The sequence below is a fragment of the Callithrix jacchus genome, chromosome 12, assembly GCF_049354715.1.
Source record: "Callithrix jacchus isolate 240 chromosome 12, calJac240_pri, whole genome shotgun sequence".
NCBI classification, from domain to species: Eukaryota; Metazoa; Chordata; class Mammalia; order Primates; family Cebidae; genus Callithrix; species Callithrix jacchus.
This window is the reverse complement of record NC_133513.1, coordinates 42,656,012-42,678,456: the sequence shown is the minus strand read 5'-3', so window position 1 is coordinate 42,678,456 and position 22,445 is coordinate 42,656,012. Positions and strand designations below refer to the sequence as shown.

General features: G+C 38.7%; 1 protein-coding gene across 7 annotated transcripts in view; it reads right to left on the bottom strand.

Moving 5' to 3' along the window:
• SHLD2 (shieldin complex subunit 2) overlaps positions 1 to 22,445 on the bottom strand; it is a 105,466-nt gene that overhangs the window by 28,406 nt on the left and 54,615 nt on the right. For all 7 annotated transcript variants that reach the window (XR_013524848.1, XM_017978940.4, XM_078345380.1 and 4 more), the window contains one exon: positions 19,076 to 19,183. Coding sequence is in view for 6 of the 7 variants with exons in the window: in XM_017978940.4 (XP_017834429.3) it covers positions 19,076 to 19,183 (108 nt within the window). In the remaining variant the exon portion in view is untranslated. The remainder of the gene's footprint in view (positions 1 to 19,075; positions 19,184 to 22,445) is intronic.

The window sequence follows — 22,445 nt, the reverse complement described above, 5'->3', positions numbered from 1 at the left end:
AACAAGCAAGTATGCAGAGATTTTATTACCACCAGGCCTGCTTTACAAGAGCTTCTGAAAGAAGCATTACACATAGAAAGAAACAACCAGTATTAGCCTTTCTAAAAATATACCAAAAAGTAAAGAGCATCAACATAAAGAAGAATTTACATCAACGAATGGATAAAACAGCCAGTTAACATCAAATGGCACTAACCCTAAATTTAAATCGACTAAATCCCCCAATCAAAAGATACAGCCAAAACCCAACAGCATGTTACATCCATTTCACATGCAAGGATACACAAAGACTCAAAACAAAGGGATGGAGAAAGATTTACCAACCAAAAGAAGAGCAAAAATAAACAAATAAATAAAAAGCAGGAGTTGCAATTCTCGTATCTGATAAAATAGATTTTAAAGCAACAAAGATATAGTGGTAAAAGGATCAATGCAACAAGAGCTAACGATCCTAACACCCAGATAGGAGACTTAGATTCAATGAGACAGAAAATTAATAAGGATATCAAGGACTCGAACTCAGATCCGGAACAAGTAAACTTAATAAATATTTATAGAGCTCTCCACTTTAAATATACAAAATATACATTCTTGTCAATACCACATCACACCTACTCAAGAGGTTTAAATGAAACATTGATTGGCCATTATTAATACTCATTTTTTTTTTAGAATAAAGCAACATTTCCCTTCTCTCTCCCTCTTTTTCTTCCTCTTTCTTCTGCTCCTTCACTCCTTTTTTTTCTTTCTTTCTCTCAAAAAAAGAAAAAAAAGAAATCAACTCGTAGACCTCTAGATCCAAGTCGGCAATGTCTCTCTCATTGCTTGATTTCCTTCCTTCCCTTCTCTCCCTTCTCTCCCCCTCCCTCCCTCCCTCCCTCCCTCCCTCCCTTCCTTCCTCCCTCCCTTCCTCCTTTCCTCCCTTCCTGCCTTCCTCCCTTACTAAAAAAAAAAAAAAAAATTAAAAAAAAAAACAAGTAATGCAGATGCTCACACACACATAAAATTCAAACTAAAGTTATAAAGAAAAAATTAAAACCACACATAATACTACCAGACAGAATTCTTCTTTCACAGTATTTTCAGCAAATCTGGAATCAGAAGAGCTGTATTCAAATTCTAGTTTTGTCAATAATAAGTTCTGTGAAATTGTACATAACTTCTCTGGGCTTTATTTTTCATTAACAAGTTAAGAGTTTTGGGTCAAAAAAAAGATCTCTGATATCAAATTACATATTTGTCCCTGATTCATAGAAATTTACATGGAAACCTCTGGTTATTTAGATTCCAAAAACAGTCTATCTCCTGGAAACACTGTGTTGATCTTTGACTTATATATTTAATAATATTCAAGATAAATTTATATTCCTGTCACATTATCAGAACTAAGTTTGTAAAACATATAACATCTCACTATGAAGAGAAAAGAACAAGTATTTTCAACTTTTACATTGGATTTGGGGGTCTGTTACCTGGGTATACTGGGTGATACTTAACTTTGGGGTACAAATGATCCTGTCACCCAGGTACCAAGCAGAGTAACCAACAGGTAGTTTTTCAACCCTTGCCCCTCTCCTTCTGGTAGTCCCCAGTGTGTACTGTTGCCATCTCAATGTCCACAAGTAGCCAATGTTTAGCTCCCACTTATAATTGAGAATACATATTATTTGGTTTCCTATTCCTCTCTCAATTCACTTAGGATAATTGCCTCCAGCTGCATCCATGTTGGTGCAAAGATTTTTGTTTGTTTGGTTGGTTTTTTGAGACAAGATGTCACTCTGTTGCCCAGGCTGGAATGCAGTGGTGTGAGCTCAGCTCACTATAAACTCCACCTCCCAGGTTCAGGTGATTCTCTCACTTCAACCTCCCAAATAGCTGGGACCACAGGTGTGTACCACCACACCTGGCTTTTTTTTTTGTAGAGATAGAGTTTTGCTACATTGTCCAGGCTGGTCTTAAACTCCTGGACTCAAGTAATCTGCCTGCCTCAGCCTGTCAAAGTGCTGAAATTACAGGCCTGAGCCACTGCACCTGGCATGATTTCATTCTTTGTTTATGGCTGCGTAGAATTCCATGGTGTATATGTACCACATTTTCTTTATTCAGTCCTCCATTGATGGCTACCTAGGTTGACTCCACAACTTTGCTATTGTGAAAGTGCTACAGTGCACATGTCTTTTTGGTAAAACAATCTATTTTCTTTTGGATATATACCCAGTAATGGAATTGCTGGGTTAAATGATAGTTCAGTTTTAAGTTCTTTGAGAAATCTCCAAACTGCTTTCAACAATGGCTGAACTAATTCACATTCCCACCAACAGTATATGAGTACTTCCTTTTCTACACAGCCTACCAACATCTGTTGTTTTTTTGACTCTTTAGTAATAGTTATTTCAGGGCTGGGAACGGTGGCTCACACGGGTAATTCCAGCACTTTGGGAGGCTAAGGTGAGAGGATTGCTTGAGCTCAGGAGTTCAAGACCAGCTTGGGCAACATGACAAAACCCCGCCTCTACCAAAAATACAAAAATTAGCTGGGTGTGGTGGCATGCGCCTATAGTCCCAGCTACTCAGGAGGCTGAGGTTAAAAAAAAATCTCTTGAGCCTAGGAGACCGAGGCTACAGTTAGCCATGATTAGGCCACTGCACTCCAGCCTGGGTAACAGAGTGAGGCCCCGTTTTTAAATAATAAATTTTTAAAAAGTATAATTAGGTCACACTTTTCAATTTTTGGTTTTCCTGCAATTGCTCTTGAGGGCTTAATCATAATTCTTTCCCAGAGGTCTTTTCCAAAAACACAATATAATGATCTGAAGTAAGAATGCTCTCATGAGTTGTAACCACTTACAAAATCAAAAACAAATTGGTAAAATCGGGAACCAAACTGATTTACTCTTTCAGAAGAAAAACAACTGCAATATTCTCAAAACGTTCACTGGTAGCCATTTCCCTAAATCAATAAAACACTTTAGAATACACTTTAGCTACTAACCTATGACAGTTAAAGCATCATAAATTTCTGTATATGTGTAAAAACAAAGATTTTGAAGTAACTTCTAAGATTAATTAGTTCAAGATTTTTCACATCATTCTACAAAAACCTGAAACTCTCTAGGGGATTCATGGAATATTGTCCATCCAAAATTTTGTCATAAAAGTTTTATGAAATTACTGAACTATTACCTGAATCCAGCCTTAAAACCAGAGATATCTACATTTCCCAAATCTCTCACAAAGCATTTGCATACCATGTTATTTTCTTTTTTTTTTTTTTAATTGCATTTTAGGTTTTCGGGTACATGTGAAGAACATGAAAGATAGTGGCATAGGTACACACGCGGCAGTGTGAGTTGCTGCCTTCCTCCCCTTCACCTATATCTGGCATTTCTCCCCATTCTATCTCTCCCCAACCCACCCCCTCACTGTCCTTCCCCTATTTCCCCCAATAGACCCCAGTGTGTAGTGCTCCCCTCCCTGTGTCCATGTGTTCTCATTGTTCATCACCCACCTATGAGTGAAAATATGCAGTATTTCATTTTCTGTTCTTGTGTCAGTTTGCTGAGAATGATGTTCTCCAGGTTCATCCATGTCCCTACAAAGGACACGAACTCATCGTTTTTGATTGCTGCATAATATTCCATGGTGTATATGTGCCACATTTTCCCAGTCCAGTCTATCATCGATGGGCATTTGGGTTGGTTCCAGGTCTTTGCTATTGTAAACAGTGCTGCAATGAACATTCGTGTGCATGTGTCCTTATAGTAGAATGCCTTATAGTCGTTTGGATATATACTCAGTAATGGAATTGCTGGGTCAAATAGAATTTCTATTTCTTGAGGAATCGCCACACTGTCTTCCACAATGGTTGAACTAATTTACACTCCCAGCAGCAGTGAAAAAGTGTTCCTATTTCTCCACATCCTCTCCAGAATCTGCTGTCTCCAGATTTTTTAATGATCACCATTCTAACTGGTGTGAGAATGTAGTTTTGATTTGCATTTCTCTAATGACCAGTGATGATGAGCATTTTTTCATATGTTTGTTGTCCTCATGTATGTCTTCTTTTGTAAAGTGTTTGTTCATATCCTTAGCCCATTTTTGAATAAGTTTGTTTGTTTTTTTCTTGTAAATCTGTTTTAGTTCTTTGTAAATTCTGGATATCAGCCCTTTGTCAGATAAGTAAACTGCGAAAATTTTTTCCCATTCTGTTGGTTGCCGATTCACTCTAATGACTGTTTCTTTTGCCTTGCAGAAGCTGTGGAGTTTGATTAGGTCCCATTTGTCTATTTTGGCTTTTGTTGCCAATGCTTTTACTGTTTTGGTCATGAAGTCCTTGCCTACTCCTATGTCCTGAATGGTTTTGCCTAGATTTTCTTCTAGGGTTTTTATGGTGTTGGGTCTTATGTTTAAGTTTTTAATCCATCTGGAGTTAATTTTAGTGTAAGGTGTCAGGAAGGGGTCTAGTTTCTGCTTTCTGCACATGGCTAGCCAGTTTTCCCAATACCATTTATTAAACTGGGAATCGTTTCCCCATTGCTTGTTTTTGTCAGGTTTATCCAAGATTGTATGGTTGTAGATATGTTGTGTTGCCTCCAATGCTTCTGTTCTGTTCCATTGGTCTACATCTCTGTTTTGGTACCAGTACCATGCTGTTTTGATTACTGTAGGCTTGTAGTATAGTTTGAAGTCTGGTAGTATGATGCCTCCTGCTGTGTTCTTTTTACTTAGAATTGACTTGGCTTTGTGGGCTCTCTTTTGGTTCCATATGGAGTTTAAGGTGGTTTTTTCCAGTTCTGTGAAGAAGGTCATTGGTAGCTTGATGGGGATAGTGTTGAGTCTGTAAATTACTTTGGGCAGTATGGCCATTTTCACGATATTGATTCTTCCTAACCATGAACATGGAATGTTTCTCCATCTGTTTGTGTCCTCTCTTATTTCGTTGAGCAGTGGTTTGTAGTTCTCCTTGAAGAGGTCCTTTACGTTCCCTGTTAGTTGTATTCCTAGGTATTTTATTCTTTTTGTAGCAATTGTGAATGGCAGTTCGTTCTTGATTTGGCTCTCTTTAAGTCTGTTATTTGTGTATAGGAATGCTTGTGATTTTTGCACATTGATTTTGTATCCTGAGACTTTGCTGAAGTTGCTTACCAGTTTCAGGAGATTCTGGGCTGAGACGATGGGGTCTTCTAGATATACTATCATGTCGTCTGCAAATAGAGACAATTTGGCTTCCTCCTTTCCTATCTGAATACCCTTTATTTCTTTTTCTTGCCTGATTGCTTGGGCTAGAACTTCCAGTACTATATTGAATAGGAGTGGTGAGAGAGGGCATCCTTGTCTAGTGCCAGATTTCAAAGGGAATGCTTCCAGTTTTTGCCCATTCAGTATGATATTGGCTGTTGGTTTGTCGTGAGATACGTTCCATCAATACCGAGTTTATTGAGGGTTTTTAGCATAAAGGGCTGTTGAATTTTGTCAAAGAGATAATCATGTGGGTTTTGTTTTTGGTTCTGTTTCTGTGGTGAATTACGTTTATAGACTTGCATATGTTGAACCAGCCTTGCATCCCCAGGATGAATTCTACTTGATCATAGTGGATAAGCTTTTTAATGTGCTGTTGCAATTGGCTTGCCAGTATTTTATTGAAGATTTTTGCATTTATGTTCATCATGGATATTGGCCTGAAGTTTTCTTTTCTTGTTGAGTCTCTGCCGGGTTTTGGTATCAGGATGATGTTGGTCTCATAAAATGATTTGGGAAGGATTCCCTCTTTTTGGATTATTTGGAATAGTTTCAGAAGGAATGGTAACAGTTCCTCTTTGTGTGTGCGGTAGAATTTGGCTGTGAACCCATCTGGACCTGGGCTTTTTTTGTGTGGTAGGCACTTAATTGCTGCCTCAACTTCAGATCTTGTTATTGGTCTATTCATGGTTTCTACTTCTTCCTGGTTTAGGCTTGGGAGGACACAAGTGTCCAGAAAGTTATCAATTTCTTCCAGGTTTACTAGTTTATGTGCATAGAGTAATATTCTCTGATGATGGTTTGAATTTCCGTGGAATCTGTGGTGATTTCCCCTTTATCATTTTTTATTGCATCTACTTGGTTATTCCCTCTTTTCTTTTTTATTAATCTAGCTAGTGGTCTGCCTATTTTGTTGATCTTTTCAAAAAACCAACTCTTAGATTTATTGATTTTTTGAAGGGTTTTTCTTGTCTCTATCTCCTTCAGTTCTGCTCTGATCTTAGTTATTTCTTGTCTTCTGCTAGGTTTTTAGTTTTTTGATCTTGCTCCTCTAGCTCTTTCAATTTTGACGATAGGGTGTCAATTTTGGATCTCCCCACTCTTCTCATGTGGGCACTTATTGTTATGTATTTTCCTCTAGAGACTGCTTTAAATGTGTCCCAGAGATTCTGGTATGTTGTGCCTTTGTTCTCTTTGGTTTCAAAGAACTTCTTTATTTCTGCCTTCATTTCATTGTTTATCCAGTCAACATTCAAGAGCCAGTTGTTCAGTTTCCATGAAGCTGTGTGGTTCTGAGTTAGTTTCTGAATTCTGAGTTCTAACTTGATTGCACTGTGGTCAGAGACTGTTTGTTATGATTTCAGTTGTTTTGCATTTGCTGAGGAGTGATTTACTTCCAATTATGTGGTCAATTTTAGTGTAGGTGTGATGTGGTGCTGAGAAGAATGTATATTCTGTGGATTTGGGGTGGAGAGTTCTGTAAATGTCTATCAGGTTTGCTTGTTCCAGGTCTGAGTTCAAGACCTGGATATCCCTGTTAATTTTCTGTCTGGTTGATCTGTCAAATACTGACAGATTGTTAAAGTCTCCCACTATTATTGTGTGGGAGTCTAAGTCTCTTTGTAAGTCATTAAGAACTTGCCTTATATATTTGGGTGCTCCTGTATTGGGTCCATATATATTTAGGATCGTTAGCTCTTCTTATTGTATCGATCCTTTTACTATTATGTAATGTCCTTCTTTGTCTCTTTTGATCTTTGTTGCTTTAAACTCTATTTTATCAGAGACGAGAATTGCAACTCCTGCTTTTTTTTGCTTGGTAAATCTTCCTCCATCCCTTTATTTTGAGCCTTTGTGTATCCTTGCATGTGAGATGGATTTCCTGGATACAGCACACCGATGAGTTTTGGCTTTTTATCCAATTTGCCAGTCTGTGTCTTTTGATTCGTGCATTTAGCCCATTTACATTTAGGGTTAATATTGTTATGTGTGAGTTTGATACTGCCATTTTGATTCTAGCTGGCTGTTTTACCCATGAGTTGATGCAGTTTCTTCATTGTGTTGATGCTCTTTACCATTTGTTATGTTTTTTTAAAAGCTTCACTTATGAAGCTTAGTTTGGCTGGATATGAAATTCTGGGTTGAAAGTTCTTTTCTTTAAGAATGTTGAATGTTGGCCCCCACTCTCTTCTGGCTTGTAGGGTTTCTGCCGAGAGATCTGCTGTGAGTCTGATGGGCTTCCCTTTGTGGGTGACCCGACCTTTCTCCCTGGCTGCCCTTAGCATTTTCTCCTTCATTTCAACCCTGGTGAATCTCACAATTATATGCCTTGGGGTTGTTCTTCTTGCAGAATATCTTTGTGGTGTTCTCTGTATTTCCTGGACTTGAATATTGGCCTGCCTTGCTAGGTTGGGGAAGTTTTCCTGGATAATATCCTGAAAAGTATTTTCCAGCTTGGATTCATTCTCTTTGCCACATTCAGGTACACCTAACAAATGTAGATTAGGTCTCTTTACATAGTCCCACATTTCCTGGAGGCTTTGTTCATTCCTTTTTGCATTTTTTTCTCTAATCTTGCCTTCTCGTTTTATTTCATTGAGTTGATCTTCGACCTCTGATATCCTTTCTTCTGCTTGGTCAATTCGGCTGTTGAAACTTGTGCATGCTTCGTGAAGTTCTCGTGTTGTGTTTTTCAGCTCCATCAATTCACTCGTATTCCTCTCTAAGTTGTCCATTCTTGTTATCATTTCAACAAATCTTTTTTCAAGGTTCTTAGTTTTTTGCATTGAATTCGAACATGTTCTTTTAGCTCACGGAAGTTTTTCATGAGCAAAGCTCATTCTCCATCCAGCTTTGTTCCTTTGGTGGTGAGGAGTTGTGATCCCTTGTAGGAGGTGAGGTGTTCTGGTTTCAGGTGTTTTCCTCCTTTTTGCACTGGTTTCTTCCCATCTTTGTGGCTTTAATCACCTGTCGTCTGTGTAGTTGCTGATTTTCAGATTAGCTCTGAGTGGACATCCAGATTGTTGATGGTGAAGTTATTTCTGTTTCTTTGTTTTCCTTCTAACAGTCTGGCCCCTCTACTGAAGGACTGTTGAGGTCCACTCCAGGCCCTGCTTGCCTGGGGATCACCTGCAGCAGCTGCAGAAAAGTAAGGGTTGCTACCAGTTTCTTCTTCTGCTCTCTTTGTCCCAGAATGATGCCGGCCAAATGTCAGTCTGATCAGTCCTTTGTGAGGTGACTCTTTGGATATACAGGGATCAGGGAGCTGCTTGAGGAGACAGTCTGTTCTTTATAGGAGCTCAAGTGCTGAGCTGTGAGCTCTGTAGTTCATTCAGAGCTGCTAGGCAGGTACGTTTAAGTCTGCTGCCACAGAACTCATAAACCCCCCCTTTTTTTCCCGAGGTCCTCTGTCCCGGGGAGTTAGGGCTTTATTTGTGAGTATCCATTGTGCTGCTGCCTTTTTTTTTTTTTTTTCAGGGCTGTCCTGCCCAGCAAGGAGGCAGCCTAGTCACTGTCTGCCTGCAGAGGCTTTGCTGATCTGCTATGGGGTCCGCCCTGCTGCCGTGGGCTCCGCCCTGCTGCTGTGTGTATTTCCCTGCAGTCCTGTTTATATGGATGTGGTTAGAACTGCCTCGGCAATGGTGGCCCGCCTCTGTGATGGCGGACTCTCTCTGTTATGGTGGGTTGCCTCGGCAATGGCAGGGTGCATCAGCAATGGCAGACTACCTCTGTAGGGGTGGAGTGCCTCGGTAATGGCGGATGCCCCCTCCCCCACAGAGCTGGACCGTCCCGGGTTTAGCTGTGCTCAACCCCAAGTGTTTCCAATTGCTGTTTTTTTTGTTTGTTTGTTTTTGTGGGCATGGGACCCTCCAAGCCTTATCACCTGGCTCCCTGCCTCAGAGCCCGTTTTTTGTTTCAAGTTGAATGGCTGACTCTCTCCCAGGTGTTCCAGTCACCTGCTGAAAGGGCGCTAGAATCTATGTGATTTCCCGTGCGGCGACCCACTGCGCCAGCTGAAACAACGTCGCTGCCCGGGAATCTCCTGGCCTGACTCTATGTTTCAGTCCTGTTTAATCAGATGAATAGGCTAATCTGCCTTCCTGGATCTCCAATTGCCAGTTTAACAGGGCAACCAGACCAGTGTATTTTGTATGGAGAGCTGCTGCGCTGTGGTGCCAGCCAAAACAGCCGTGCTGGCAACCCATGGGGCTTCTCCGCCTGGGAATCTCCTGGTCTGTGGGCAATAAAGATCCGTCTGGAAATGCGGCATCCACTCACCCTCTGTGCTTTCACTGGGAGCTGCAATCCTGAGCTGCTCCTACAGTGCCATCTTGAATCTTCTGGTCAACAGTCATGATCTCTTACAAGTTTACTGCTGAAAGTCGCCTGGTATCTCATCAGTGCTGTGTTTTCCACACTTGAGGAAAACCAGGGATTCCAGTGCAGCCTCTTCCAGGAATTCTTTTTTTTTTTTTTTTTTTTGAGACAGGGTCTCACTGTCACCTACACAGGAGTACAGTGGCGCGATCTCAGCTCACTGCAGCCTGGACTTCCCGGGCTCAAGACTACCATGTTATTTTCATTATTTTAAAACGTTCCTTCCCCTTCTATTCTAACAACATAAATAAAATATGGTGAATTTTGCTTAGAAGCCACTTAGCTATCTCACACACACATACATACACACACACACACACTCTTTCTCTCTCTCAGAAGTGACACCTTCAAATATTCATAACAGTATATTAAACTTGTATCTTTTAGAGAAATCTCAAAATTAAAAAGTTAACTGACTTCAACTGGCCAAAACCACACCATCTTAGTTACTATATAGTTCGTACTAAGTCCTGATGGCTGATAGGGCAAATTAGTCTTCCCAGCTTTTCTTCTTAAAATGCCGTGGCTGTTTTTGACCACTTACTCTTCCACAGAAATATCATATAATCTTATCAAATTAGATGAAAATCTTAATGGTCTTGAACTTTTTGTCTCAAGAGATTCTCCTGCCTTGGTCTCCTGAAGTGCTGGGATTACAAGCATGAGCCACTGTGTCCTTGAAATCTTATGAGAATTTTTATTGAACCTGCACTGAATTTACAAATCAATTTAAAAAGAATTGAAATCTTCACAACATTAAATCTTCCAATCAATGAATAAGGTATATGTTTATTTCATTCTTTGTTAGTTTTTCTTCATTTAAAAATTTTTCCTTTCCTGCTACAGGAACAGTGGGAGAAAAAGAAAAAAAATGTTTCCTTTTTTAGGTCTTTCACATACTTTGTTACACTTATTACTATTAGTACAAAACAATATTATTGTCAATGACACCTTCCTTTGTTATTGTTAGTTGCTCTACTCTAGAAATGTGATTAACTTGTAGATATTAATCTCATATCTAGCAACTATGCTAAACTTTCCTATTATTTCTAATAATTTGCTTGTAGTTTTTAGAGTAAAAAAGGTATGTAAACCATCTATAATAATGACAGCTTTATTTCTACCTTTCCAATATTTACATATCTAATTTCTTTTTCCATGTTGTATTGTACTGGTTAATAACTCTAATATAGAGTTGAAGAAAAGTAGTAATAGTAGTATCTTAGTCATATTCCTGAATTTTAAAAGAAATGCTTCTAATATTTTTCCAATTAGGATAATTGTTCTGGGTTTTCTAAAGACACTCTTTATGAAGTTAAGGAAAATTTTATTCTATTCCTAATGAACAGTTGTTGAATTTTACCAAAACCTCTGTACTATTTTTATAACTTTTAAAAATTCTGTTTTGAACTAACGTAAGACTTCCAAAAAAGTTGTAAAAATAGTACAGAGTTCCCTTATATTCCTCATTATGTCCATTAATGTGAGCATCTCACATATTATAAATTATCTTAAACAGGAACTACCATTAATTAAATATTGTTAATTAAAATACAGATGTTATTTTACCAATTTTCCTATTAATATCCTTTCTCTATGTAGGATCTCATCCAAGATCCCACCTCACATTTAGTTGTTATTTCTCTTTGGTCTCCTCTAGTCTATAAGAGTTTCTGTCTTTTCTTTTTCATTACCTTGACACTTATGAAGAATCCTGATCAATTATTTAGTAGAACATCCTTCCCTTTGGGTTTCTCCAGTGTTTTATGATTGAAATAAAGTTATGCATTTTTGGCAATTCCATAAAAAACATGGTTTGTCCTTCTCAATGGATAATATGAAGGAATTTATGATGCCCAGACATCTTATTACTGGTGATATTTATCCTGATCACTCAGTAAAGTTGGTGTCTGAAGAGTTTCTTTCCTATAAATTTATTATTTTCCCTCTAGTAAGCAGGTATCTTGGGGAGATACTTTGAGACCATGCAATGCTATCTCTCCTCAAACTTTCAACTACTAATATTAGCATCTATCAAGTGATCCTTGTCTGTGCAGATTTAGTATTGTGATGTCTGCCTAATGGTAATTCTCTATTTTTGTGATTTGTTTTGTTCTGTTTTTTTTCTTAAGACAGAGTCTCACTCTGTTGCCCAGGCTGAAGTTCATGGCTCACTGAAGCCTCAACCTCTTGGAATCAATCAATCCTCTCATCTCAGCCTCCAAGTAGCTGGGACTAGAGGCATGCACCTCCAAACCCAGTTAATTCTTGTAGTTTTTATAGAGATGGGGTTTTGCTATGTTGCCCAGGCTGGTCTCAAACTCCTGGGCTCAAGCATCCACCTACCTCAGCCTCCCAACATGCTGGGATTACAGGCATGAACCACTGAGCATGGCCAGTTTTTTTTTTCTTTTCTCTCAGATGTATTAAGTGGAATTCCACTGGAAGGAAGAGCTCTCCCTTCCCCTCTAGTTAAGTTAGTCAATTAAATAAATATATATTTATATCAGTAAGGATTTGTAAGCATTTTATTCTGTAGGTGTTAATCTAATACTATCATTATTTTCTTATTCAAATTGCTTCAGCTTTAGCCAGTAGGTGCTCCTTCAGGTTGGCTATTGCATTATTTCAACATGTCTTGTCTGGCACCACCAGACTTCCAGACTCATCCTGAATGTGTCCTGACCCAGTCCTGTAATGAACCACTTTTAGCAGAGCTGGTTCCTTTGATTAGAGAATAACATTGGCCAGGCACAATTGCTCACACCTGTAATCCCAGCACTTTGGGAAGCCAAGATGGGTGGACTGCTGAAGCCCAGGAGTTCGAGACCAGCCTAAGCAACATGGCAAAACCCAGTCTCTACAAGAAATACAAAAATTAGCCAGGCGTGGTAGTGCACACCTATGGTGTGGAAGGCTTTACTTGGAAGGCTGAGGTGGGCGGCTGGTTTGAGCCCAGGAGCCGGAAGTTAGAGTGAGCTGGGGTAGCACCACTGCACTCTAGCCTGGGCAACAGAGCCAGACCCTGCCTCAAAAAGAGAGAGAGAGAAAATGTTTACAGACCAACATCTGGGTACCAGGTATACTCATTGTTACTGGAGAGTCACTGCATCTGTGCTCGCTCAGTAAACAGACCTAGGAGATGTATGTATTTGTACTAGCCCCACCATAAATACATGGCTATATTTCTGTATCCATTTATCGTTATTAAAAATCCTCAGTTTACAACAATACCTCTGGTTCATTTTAACCTTCCCTTATTTATAATTTCTTTCTCCAACAATGAGAAATCCAGCTCTCATTATCTACAATCTATGTACTCATTTGTTCATTCTAGTATATACATAAGGTTATTGCTGAGCCATTCCCCTTTGAGAAACATATTTCTAACTAGATTGCAGCATTTGTGTACAGTTCTTTTTTTTTTTTTTGAGACGGAGTTTCACTCTTATTGCTCAGGCTAGAGTGCAATGGTGCAATCTCAGCTCATCACAACCTCTGCCTCCCGGGTTCAAGCAATTCTCCTACCTCAGCCTCCCGAGTAGCTGGGACTACAGGCATGCATCATCACACCTGGCTAGTTTTGTATTTTTAGTAGAGATGGGGTTTCTCCATGCTGGTCAGGCTGGTCTCAAACTCCGAACCTCAAGTGATCCACCCACCTCTGCCTCCCAAAGTGCTGGGATTACAGGTGTGAGCTACCGCATAGTCCTTTCTGTCTTTAGCCTTATAGAATCCAGTCAATATACTCTTTTCCAGTTACTTAGGTTTGTTTTTTTCTTCCCCACTCCCTTCTGTGTAGTTATTTTATTCATTTGTAACAATATTAGGTTCATTTGTTAGTGTTTGTATTCTATTTTGGGTTCTGCCTCCCCCACATTCTAGTTGGTTCTACCATTACTATAGTTCTGAGTCAGAACTACACAAAAAAGATATACTCAGAGAAGTGTCACTTCCTCCTGACCCCAGCTATCCTGCTCCCATTCTCCACTTTCTTCTCCTACCTGCCCCTATAGGTGACCAATCTCTCTAGTTTCTGGTTTATCCTTCCTGCATTTTCTCTCCATAAATAAACAGAGGTATTGTCTTATTCCTCCATTCCTTCTTACAGGAAGGACAGCATATTACATACACTTTGGGGGGTTTGTGTTTTTCACATAACATTATGTCCTGGGAATCGTTCCCTATCAGTTCATAGAGATTTTTTTCATTCTTTTTGTACTGTTGCATAGTACAAACTGTTCTACTATGTGAATGTACCATAATTTAGTAAATCATTCTCCTATATATTTTACAATTACAAACAATACTGCAATGAATAACCTTGTGATATGTATCTTCACAGTGTTGGAGGTATAGCTTCAAGGTAGAGTACTAGTAGCGGGATTGCTAGGTTGAAAGCTAAGTACATATGTAATTTTGTTAGATAATGTCAAATATCCTTTCGAAAAGTTGTAGCAATTTGTATTCCTATGACCAATGTGTAAGAGGACATGTTACCTCAAAGTTTCACTAAAGGAATGTGTTGTCTTTTTAAAAAATTTTTCCAATCTGAAAGATGGGAAATGATATCTCCATATAGTTTTAATTTGAATTTCTCTAATTATGCTTTATTTCATAGCCATTTTATATCTTTTTTTGAAAATTGACTGTTCGTATCTTTTTCACATTTTCCCTTTTGCCAGGCTAGAGTGTAGCATGAACACAGCTCACTGCAGCCTCAACCTCCTGGGCTCAAGCAATCCTCCTGCCTCAGCCTCCTATGTAGCTGGGACCATAGGCATGTACCACCACACCTTGCTAATTTTTTGACTTTTTGTAGAGATAGGGTCTCACTATGTTGCCCAGGCTGGTCTCAAACTTCTGAGCTCAAGTGATTTTCCCACCTCAGCCTTCCAAAATGCTAGGATTACAGGTGTGAGCTACCATACCTGGCCTTTGACACTCAATATTTAAAAGTTCTTTATACATTAGGGATATTAGCCTTTTTTTATATGTTACAAATATTTTCTCCGAAGTTTGTCAGTTGTCTTTTGACTTTGTTTATGGTGTTCTGGGTTATGTAAAATTTATTTTTCTGTAGTAAAATTTATCAGTCTTGTCTTCTAATGCCTTTGGATTCTGAGTAATATTAAGAAAAAGCCTTTCCCTACACCAAGATTACAGAGGATTCAGTCAGGTTTCCTTCTTGTTGTGGCATGGTTTTATTTTTTACATTTAGATTCTTAATCCATACGGTGTTTATTTTTATTAGCTGTAAGATATATGTCCAATTTTCCCTTTTTTCGAAATGGCTACCCAGTTGTCTCAGCACCATTTATTAAGAGGTGAGCCTTTCTTTCACTGATTTCAGATACTATCTTTGTCATATATTAAATTGCTACATGTATGTGAGTCTAATTCTAATCTTCTTACTCTATTCCACTGGTCTATTTGTCTATTCTCCCATCAGTACTTCACTGTTTTAATTACAGAGGCTTGATAGTATGTTTTAATGTCTGGTAAAGCTAGTTTCCCTCCTCTGTGGTTCCCCTTTGCCAGTCTTTTCCCAGCTATTCTTGCATGTCTGTTTTCCCATATGAGCTTTAGTGTCAACTTTTACATGCCATAACATAGCTTGTTGATATTTTTATTGGAACTGCATTAAATTTACCTATTAACTTGGGGAGAACTGACATCATTATAATGTTTAGTCACCCTATCCAAGAACAGGGGATGTCTCTCCATTTATTCACATCTTCATTTCTTTCTGGAGTGTTTAAATTTTTTCCTCATACAGGTTTTGCACATTTCTTGTTAACTTTATTTTGAAATATCTTCTTTATTATTATTATAAATGAGTTATTATTATAAATCATTATGCCCTCTATTTATTATTTGTGCATATTGTCTAATTTGTTGTTTTTTGTTTTTTTTTGAAACAGGCTTGCTCTGTTGCCCAGGCTTGAGTACAGTGGTGAAATCATAGCTCACTGCAACCTTATCCCCCAGCCTGGGCTAAAGCAGTCCTTTTTACCTCAGCCTCCCAAACAGCTGGGACCCCAGGTGTGTGCCACCACATTCAGCTTTTTTTTTTTTTTTTTGGTAGCCCAAGCTGGTCTTTAATTCCTGGGCTCAAGCTGTCCACCCACCTTCATCTCCCAAAGTGCTGGAATTACAGACATGAGATACTGCACTCAGCCTAATGATATTTTTTTAACATTAATTTTGCATCCAGTTACATCACTGAATTCTCTTATTATTTAAATTTGTTTTAACTTTGATTCCCTGGAGTTTTCAGGTATGTTATCAAAGCATTTGTAAATAGAGATAATTTTCATTATTCTTTATCCATTCTGATGCCTCTTCTTGTTTTTTTTTTGAGACAAAATCTCGCTCTGTTGCTCAGGCTGCAGTGCAGTGCAGCAGTGCTCACTGCAAACTTCGCTCCCAGGTTCAAGCAATTATCATGCCTGAGCCTCCAGAGAAGCTGGGACCACAGGCATGCACCACTACACCTGGCTAATTTTTTGTCTTTTTAGTAGAAAGACACTTTTGCTATATTGGCCAGGCTGGTCTCGAACTCCTGGCCTCAAGTGATCTGCCTATCTTGGCCTCCCAAAGTGCTGGGATTACAGGCGTGAGCCACCGCACCAGGCCAGATGTTTTTTCTTGTCTAAGTGCATTGGCTGATAACTCTAGTATAAGATGAATAGTTGCAGAGATAATGGACATCCTTATCTTTTTCCTGATTTTAATGATAATGCCCCTAGTGCTTTTCTATTAAATAAGACACTGGCATTAGGACTACGTATATCTATTTTATTGATACAGTATTAATCATATTATAATTATAATGTTGTACTGATTCTATATTTATTTATTTATTTAAGAAAAAAAAATTTGAGACAAGGTCTGACTCCCATCACCCAGGCTAAAGTGCAGTGGTGCAATCATGGCTCACTGCAGCCTCAACTTTCTGGGTTCAGGTGATTTTCCCACTTAAGCCTCCCCAGTAGCTGGAACTACAGGTGTACACCACTACACCTGGCTAATTTTTCCATATTTTTAGTAGAGACAGGGCTTCACCATATTGTCCAGGCTGGTCTTGAACTCCTGGGCCACCTCAGCCACCCAGAGTGCTGGGATTACAGGTGTGAGCCACCATGCCCAGTTGATACTATATTTATTGGTACTGAAAGGGAAAGTATTCTAGTATGTTACTAGTTAACAGTATTAAACAAATGTTAATTTACTGTTGTTGATATTGTAGTAAAGCTGTATAAGATCTCACCACTGGGAGAAGCTGGATGAAGAGTTCATGGGACTTTATGTATTATTTTTGCAATCCCCTGTGATTCTATAATTTTACAGATAATATTTCAAATTTAAAAGTTTTTTAAAAAATAAATATTATCTGTATGCTATTAATTCTAAAATTTGCATCTTAATTTTAAACCTGTATTCTGAGTACTGAACTTTGTTTCCAGTTCTTATATGACATCTCCACTTGAATATCTATCTCAAAGATACCTAAAACTTAACATGCTGAAACATAGCTCTTAATTTTCCTCATAAACCAGTTCCCTCTCAGTCTTTCCTAATAAAAGCTAACTAGTTACTTAAACAAGTAATCTAGTAGCAGTAGACTGTCCTTCTTCCCTCATCCCCAGACCCACATCATCAGAAAATCCTACTAATTCTATTTACAAATACTATCTCCACTGGCCTCCCATCATCTCTCAGCTTCAGCTATTGAAACAACTTCCTCTGATTCTACTCCATGATCAACCCTTCTCAACTAGAACCATGGCATTCTGTATCTCAGCCCTTTGTTAGTTTCCTTCATAGCACTTATTGTCACCTGCAAATATTTTACTTATATGTCTGTTTTGTTCATTTGTTTGGTCTGTCTTCCACATGAGAATGTAAATTCCATGAGGACAGGCACCATTATACCCTCAGTGTACAGTAAGCACAGTAACTGAAACAATGTCAACACATAATAAATGCATATTGGATAGATGAAGAATTCTATTTTAGTTGTCTATGAAATATGTCGGACTTGATTTTCTCCTGATGGGCCACCCTAGTGTATCGTGAAACCTTGCCCATTCCAAACACAATTCTTGTTATTCCAATTGTTGCTCTTCCCTTCTACTTGCTCTGCCTTTTTTTAAGAATTCAAAGGTTGGAGTTCCATGCTCTATCTTCCATATACATACTATAACTTTCCTATTTATCATCTTGTAAAATCAGTATATTTCCCTAGCTTTTTTCTTGTATGATATTTCAGAATTTTATCAAATATATTTTGCTAGCTTATTTCTTCTCCCTCTAATCTTACTATGTTATTACTACATTACATGCAGTTTCAACACCTTATATTCATTTCCTCACTTAATCTTCACAACAACCCTATGAGGTATGCATGTATTTTCATCTCCATTTCACGAGCAAGGAGACAGAGGTATCATCAAGTGAAATAACTTGCCTAAAGATAAAGACTGGCAGTAAAAGAGCTAGGATTTAAATCCTAGCTGATTCCAGTGACCATAAGCACAAGTTTATACTGTTTACCTTACTTTGTTTTCTTTTTTATTTCCTAGAGGAGAAGATAGTTGCTAGTTTCTTCATTAAACAGCTTCCTTTAAAGAAAAGAAAGCTGGATGTTAAAGAAGGCAGGTAGCTTTTCTTAGCAGTGGTAGGTAGAATAAGGATTCAAACCACAGCTGTCTGAATATGAGACCAATACATTATTTCCTCAAGGATTCTTAATTAGAGAGTCAGAAGTTCCACAGACTTCAGAGGTCCATGAAGTGCTTTAGAATTATAAGCGAAATTTTGTGCCTATCTACCTAAGTCCATTTTTCTTTTTTTTTTGAAACAGAGTTTCGCTCTTGTTACCCAGGCTGGAGTGCAATGGCGCGATCTCAGCTCACCGCAACCTCCGCCTCCTGGGTTCAGGCAATTCTCCTGCCTCAGCCTCCTGAGTAGCTGGGATTACAGGCGCGCGCCCCCATGCCCAGCTAATTTTTTTTGTATTTTTAGTAGAGACGGGGTTTCACCATGTTGACCGGGATGGTCTTGATCTTGTGACCTCGTGATCCACCTGCCTCGGCCTCCCAAAGTGCTGGGATTACAAGCTTGAGCCACCGTGCCCGGCCCTAAGTCCATTTTTCTAAAGAAACGGTCCATAGATTCTCAAAGAGGTCTTTGACTCCCTAAAAGGTGCAGAACCACCGCTATACTGACTGCCTACAAAAATGAAACGAGACCCAATACTTCCTAAAATAAATGTGATTTACAATATACTAAATAGAAATTTCTTAAAATTCTATTTTTATTCTTACAAACAAAAAGAAACGAATACACTCCAACTGATTAGAAAACATTTTGTAAAAGAACCATTTTAACCCTAAGTTTTCCTAGTATGTTTATATAAACACTAATAAATTATTTCATTCAAAATGTGTCTTACATTCTTCAGGCTGAATAGATGAATAACTCCCAAGATTTAATAACTGACTGGTCAATGTTGATTGTAGTACTGTCTCACCAACCCATTGGTCCTCATGAATAACAACATCTAGAGAGAGAAAAAACATTCTGATCATGCCATAAATTCCTTCACAATGTGCTACTTTACCAATCATAGCAAAATATTATGCATACATACCTCTCATATACTAGGCAACTAGAGATCAAATAGGTTAAATTACCTGCCTAACGGCACAAAACGTGCAAATCTAAAATCTAAATCTAGGTAAAATAACAAAATTGTTTCTGTATATTCAAATGATAATCAGTATGGAAGCACACTGCTCTATAAAAAAAGGTTTAATCGTTTTTGTTTACATAAGGCAAATGTTATCATATATATTTCTGACAAATTAAGAATAATTTTTTTAGGATCAGAAAGCAAAGTAGTGGTTCCAAAGCAGTAGTGCCTAAGAGAGTAATAATATTCAGTATGCATTGGTTCCCTTCTACTATAAATATATCTGAATATAATATAAGGCATCTTGACACACTTGATTATTTTTCCTTAAATAGCATGATAAGTATCTTCTACAGAAGTTAAAAGTGAAAGACTTTGGAGGTAGGGAACATTTTCCAACTGGAAAGAGAGAGCTGTGTATCTAAGACAGAATAGAATCATGTAGAACTAAACATACCAACAGGTAGAAACAATTGTAGGTAGAGCAAAACTTGTGAGCTGTAAAGAGAAAGAGGGGAATGGAGCTATCTCCAAGGTAGGATATAATCAGTATACAGTGTCAGAGCATAAACACGAATTAACAGTAGCGAAATAATTTAGAGATGACAGGAAAGAAAACCAAGGATGTATCAATTCCAAGTGACTACTTCCAGATTTAGATTCCAGACCCTTCCCTTGGCTTTTTGGCCTTTTATCTACAACTGTCTAATGGAAATTCCCACCTGGATATTCTATTGGCTCCCCAAACTCAGCAATGTCCAAACCTGCTTTTCCTTTCATAATGCCCATCTCATCTGTTGATACTATACTGCTAATCAAGTAAACTAAAATCTGAAGTCATCTTTCCTCTACCTCCCCACTCTTTTCCACCAGCCCCGACCTGCCCCTCTGCCTCTTAAATGTGCCCAACCCCTGCCACTACTACTGTTTTACATCACACATTCCTTTCCTTCCCAACAGGTGCTTGTCTCCCTGCAACCCATGTCCTACAATGCTAATGAGTGATTTATCAGAGCATTAATGAGTTCAGGTGACTTGCTAAAAAAGTGGCTCCCCACTGCCTACCCAGGAAGAGCTAGTACAGCATTCAAGACTTTTTATGATCCAACATTCAGGATGCACGCTCTCCAGAAAAAAAGGAAGAGATGAGAAATTTCAAGGAGAGCGTTCTGAAAGCTAGAACTGTGAAGCCTATGCTGGATTAGTGACACGTTAATCACTAGTAGTACATGCAGGGGATAGGTAACCTGCCCTAGCCTCCTGGCTCCCTCCTTCCTTCTCACTGACATGCCCCAGCTCCGAGTTCTTTTTCTGTTTGTCCTTTAAACGTTGTTTTTTCACAATGTTAACCAGCCCCCCTCCCTGTCTTCTTCTAATTATCTAGTCTTCCTTAGATAATCCTTATTTTTGGCATCTCTTCCTTCTGTTGCTAAAAGTGTAACAGCAAACTGTCTACTGTGTTGGTAAATTAAACAAGATCTGGAATACATCTGTTACTTAGAATTTTTCAGTTTGGGCTGGGCACAGTGGCTCATGCCTGTAATCCTAGCACTTTGGGAGACTGAGGTCCATGGATCACAGCATCAGGAGTTCAAGACAAGCCTGGCCAACATGGTGAAACCCCATCTCTCCTAAAAATAAAAAAATTAGCCAGGGGTGGTAGCAGGAGCCTATAGTCCCAGGTACTTGAGAGGCTAAGGCAGGAGAATCTCTTGAACCCGAGAGGCAGAGGTTGCAGTAAGCTAAGATGGCACCACTGCACTCCAGCCTGGGCAACAGAGTGAGACTGTCTCACAAAAAAAAATCCAAAAAAACAATTTTTCTGTTTGGGGGCATATATCAATAGGTAGTATGAACTCTCCAAGCTATCCAAATTAAGTTCACTGCTTTATTAGGCCAACAGAAAAGTGTAGGTTTTTTTTCCCCAACATTTCCATCTGTTCCACATAAAAGAAACTTATTCAGAAATCAGTAAACTAGATTGTTGTTTTTTTCTTTCTTTTAATTATACTTTAAGTTCTGGGGTACATGTGCAGATCTTGCAGGTTTGTTACATAGGTATACACATGCCATGGTGGTTTGCTGCCTCCATCCCACCATCATCTACATTAGGTATTTCTCCTAATGTTATCCCTCCCCAATTTCCCCATACCCTGCTATCCCTTCCCTAGCCCCTCATCCCCCAACAGACATGTGTAATGTTCCTCTCCCTGTGTCCATGTGTTCTCAATGTTCAATACCCACTTATGATGAGAGCATGCAGTGTTTGGTTTTCTGTTCTTGTGTCAGTTTGCTGAGAATGATGGTTTCCAGATTCATCCATGTCCCTGCAAAGGACATGAACTCATCCTTTTTTATGGATACATAGTATTCCATGATATATATGTGCCACACTTTCTTTGTCCAGCCTATCTTTGATAGACATTTGGGTTGGTCCTAAGTCTTTGCTATTGTCAACAGTGCCACAATGAACATACGTGTGCATGTGTCTTTATAACAGACCAATTTATAATCTTTTGGGTATATAATCCCAGTAATGGGATTGCTGGGTCAAAAGGGATTTCTATTTCTAGGTCCTTGAGGAATCGCCACACTGTCTTCCACAATGTTTGAACTAATTTACACTCCCACCAACAGTGTAAAAGTGTTCCCATTTCTCCACATCCTCTCCAGCATATTGTTTCCAGATTTTTTAATGATCGCCATTCTAACTGGTGTGAGATGGTATCTCAATGTGGTTCTGATTTGCATTTTTCTAATGACCAGTGATAATGAGCATTTTTTCATATGGTGTTGGCTGCATAAGAAAAAAAATCTGATTTTTACAAAAGACGTTCATAGAAATCACCTAAATGTCTTATAATAGGAAACTGGTTAAGTAAATTGCATGAAAGCCACCTGACAGAATGTTACCTAGTTGTTAAAAATTGTAGAGATAGTAGGAAAAAATACAGAGATTGTAGAGTTGAGTTTCCATCTACCTGGGAAAAAGGAAAAGGCTCCAAGAGGCCCCTGGTAACAGTAATTACCTTGGTAAAAATGACCGGGGTCTAGGGTCCAGCCCTCTTTTACAGTCCAGTAAACTTAATTTTGTCAACACATCGAAACTAGATTTCAGCTTTGCAGCATA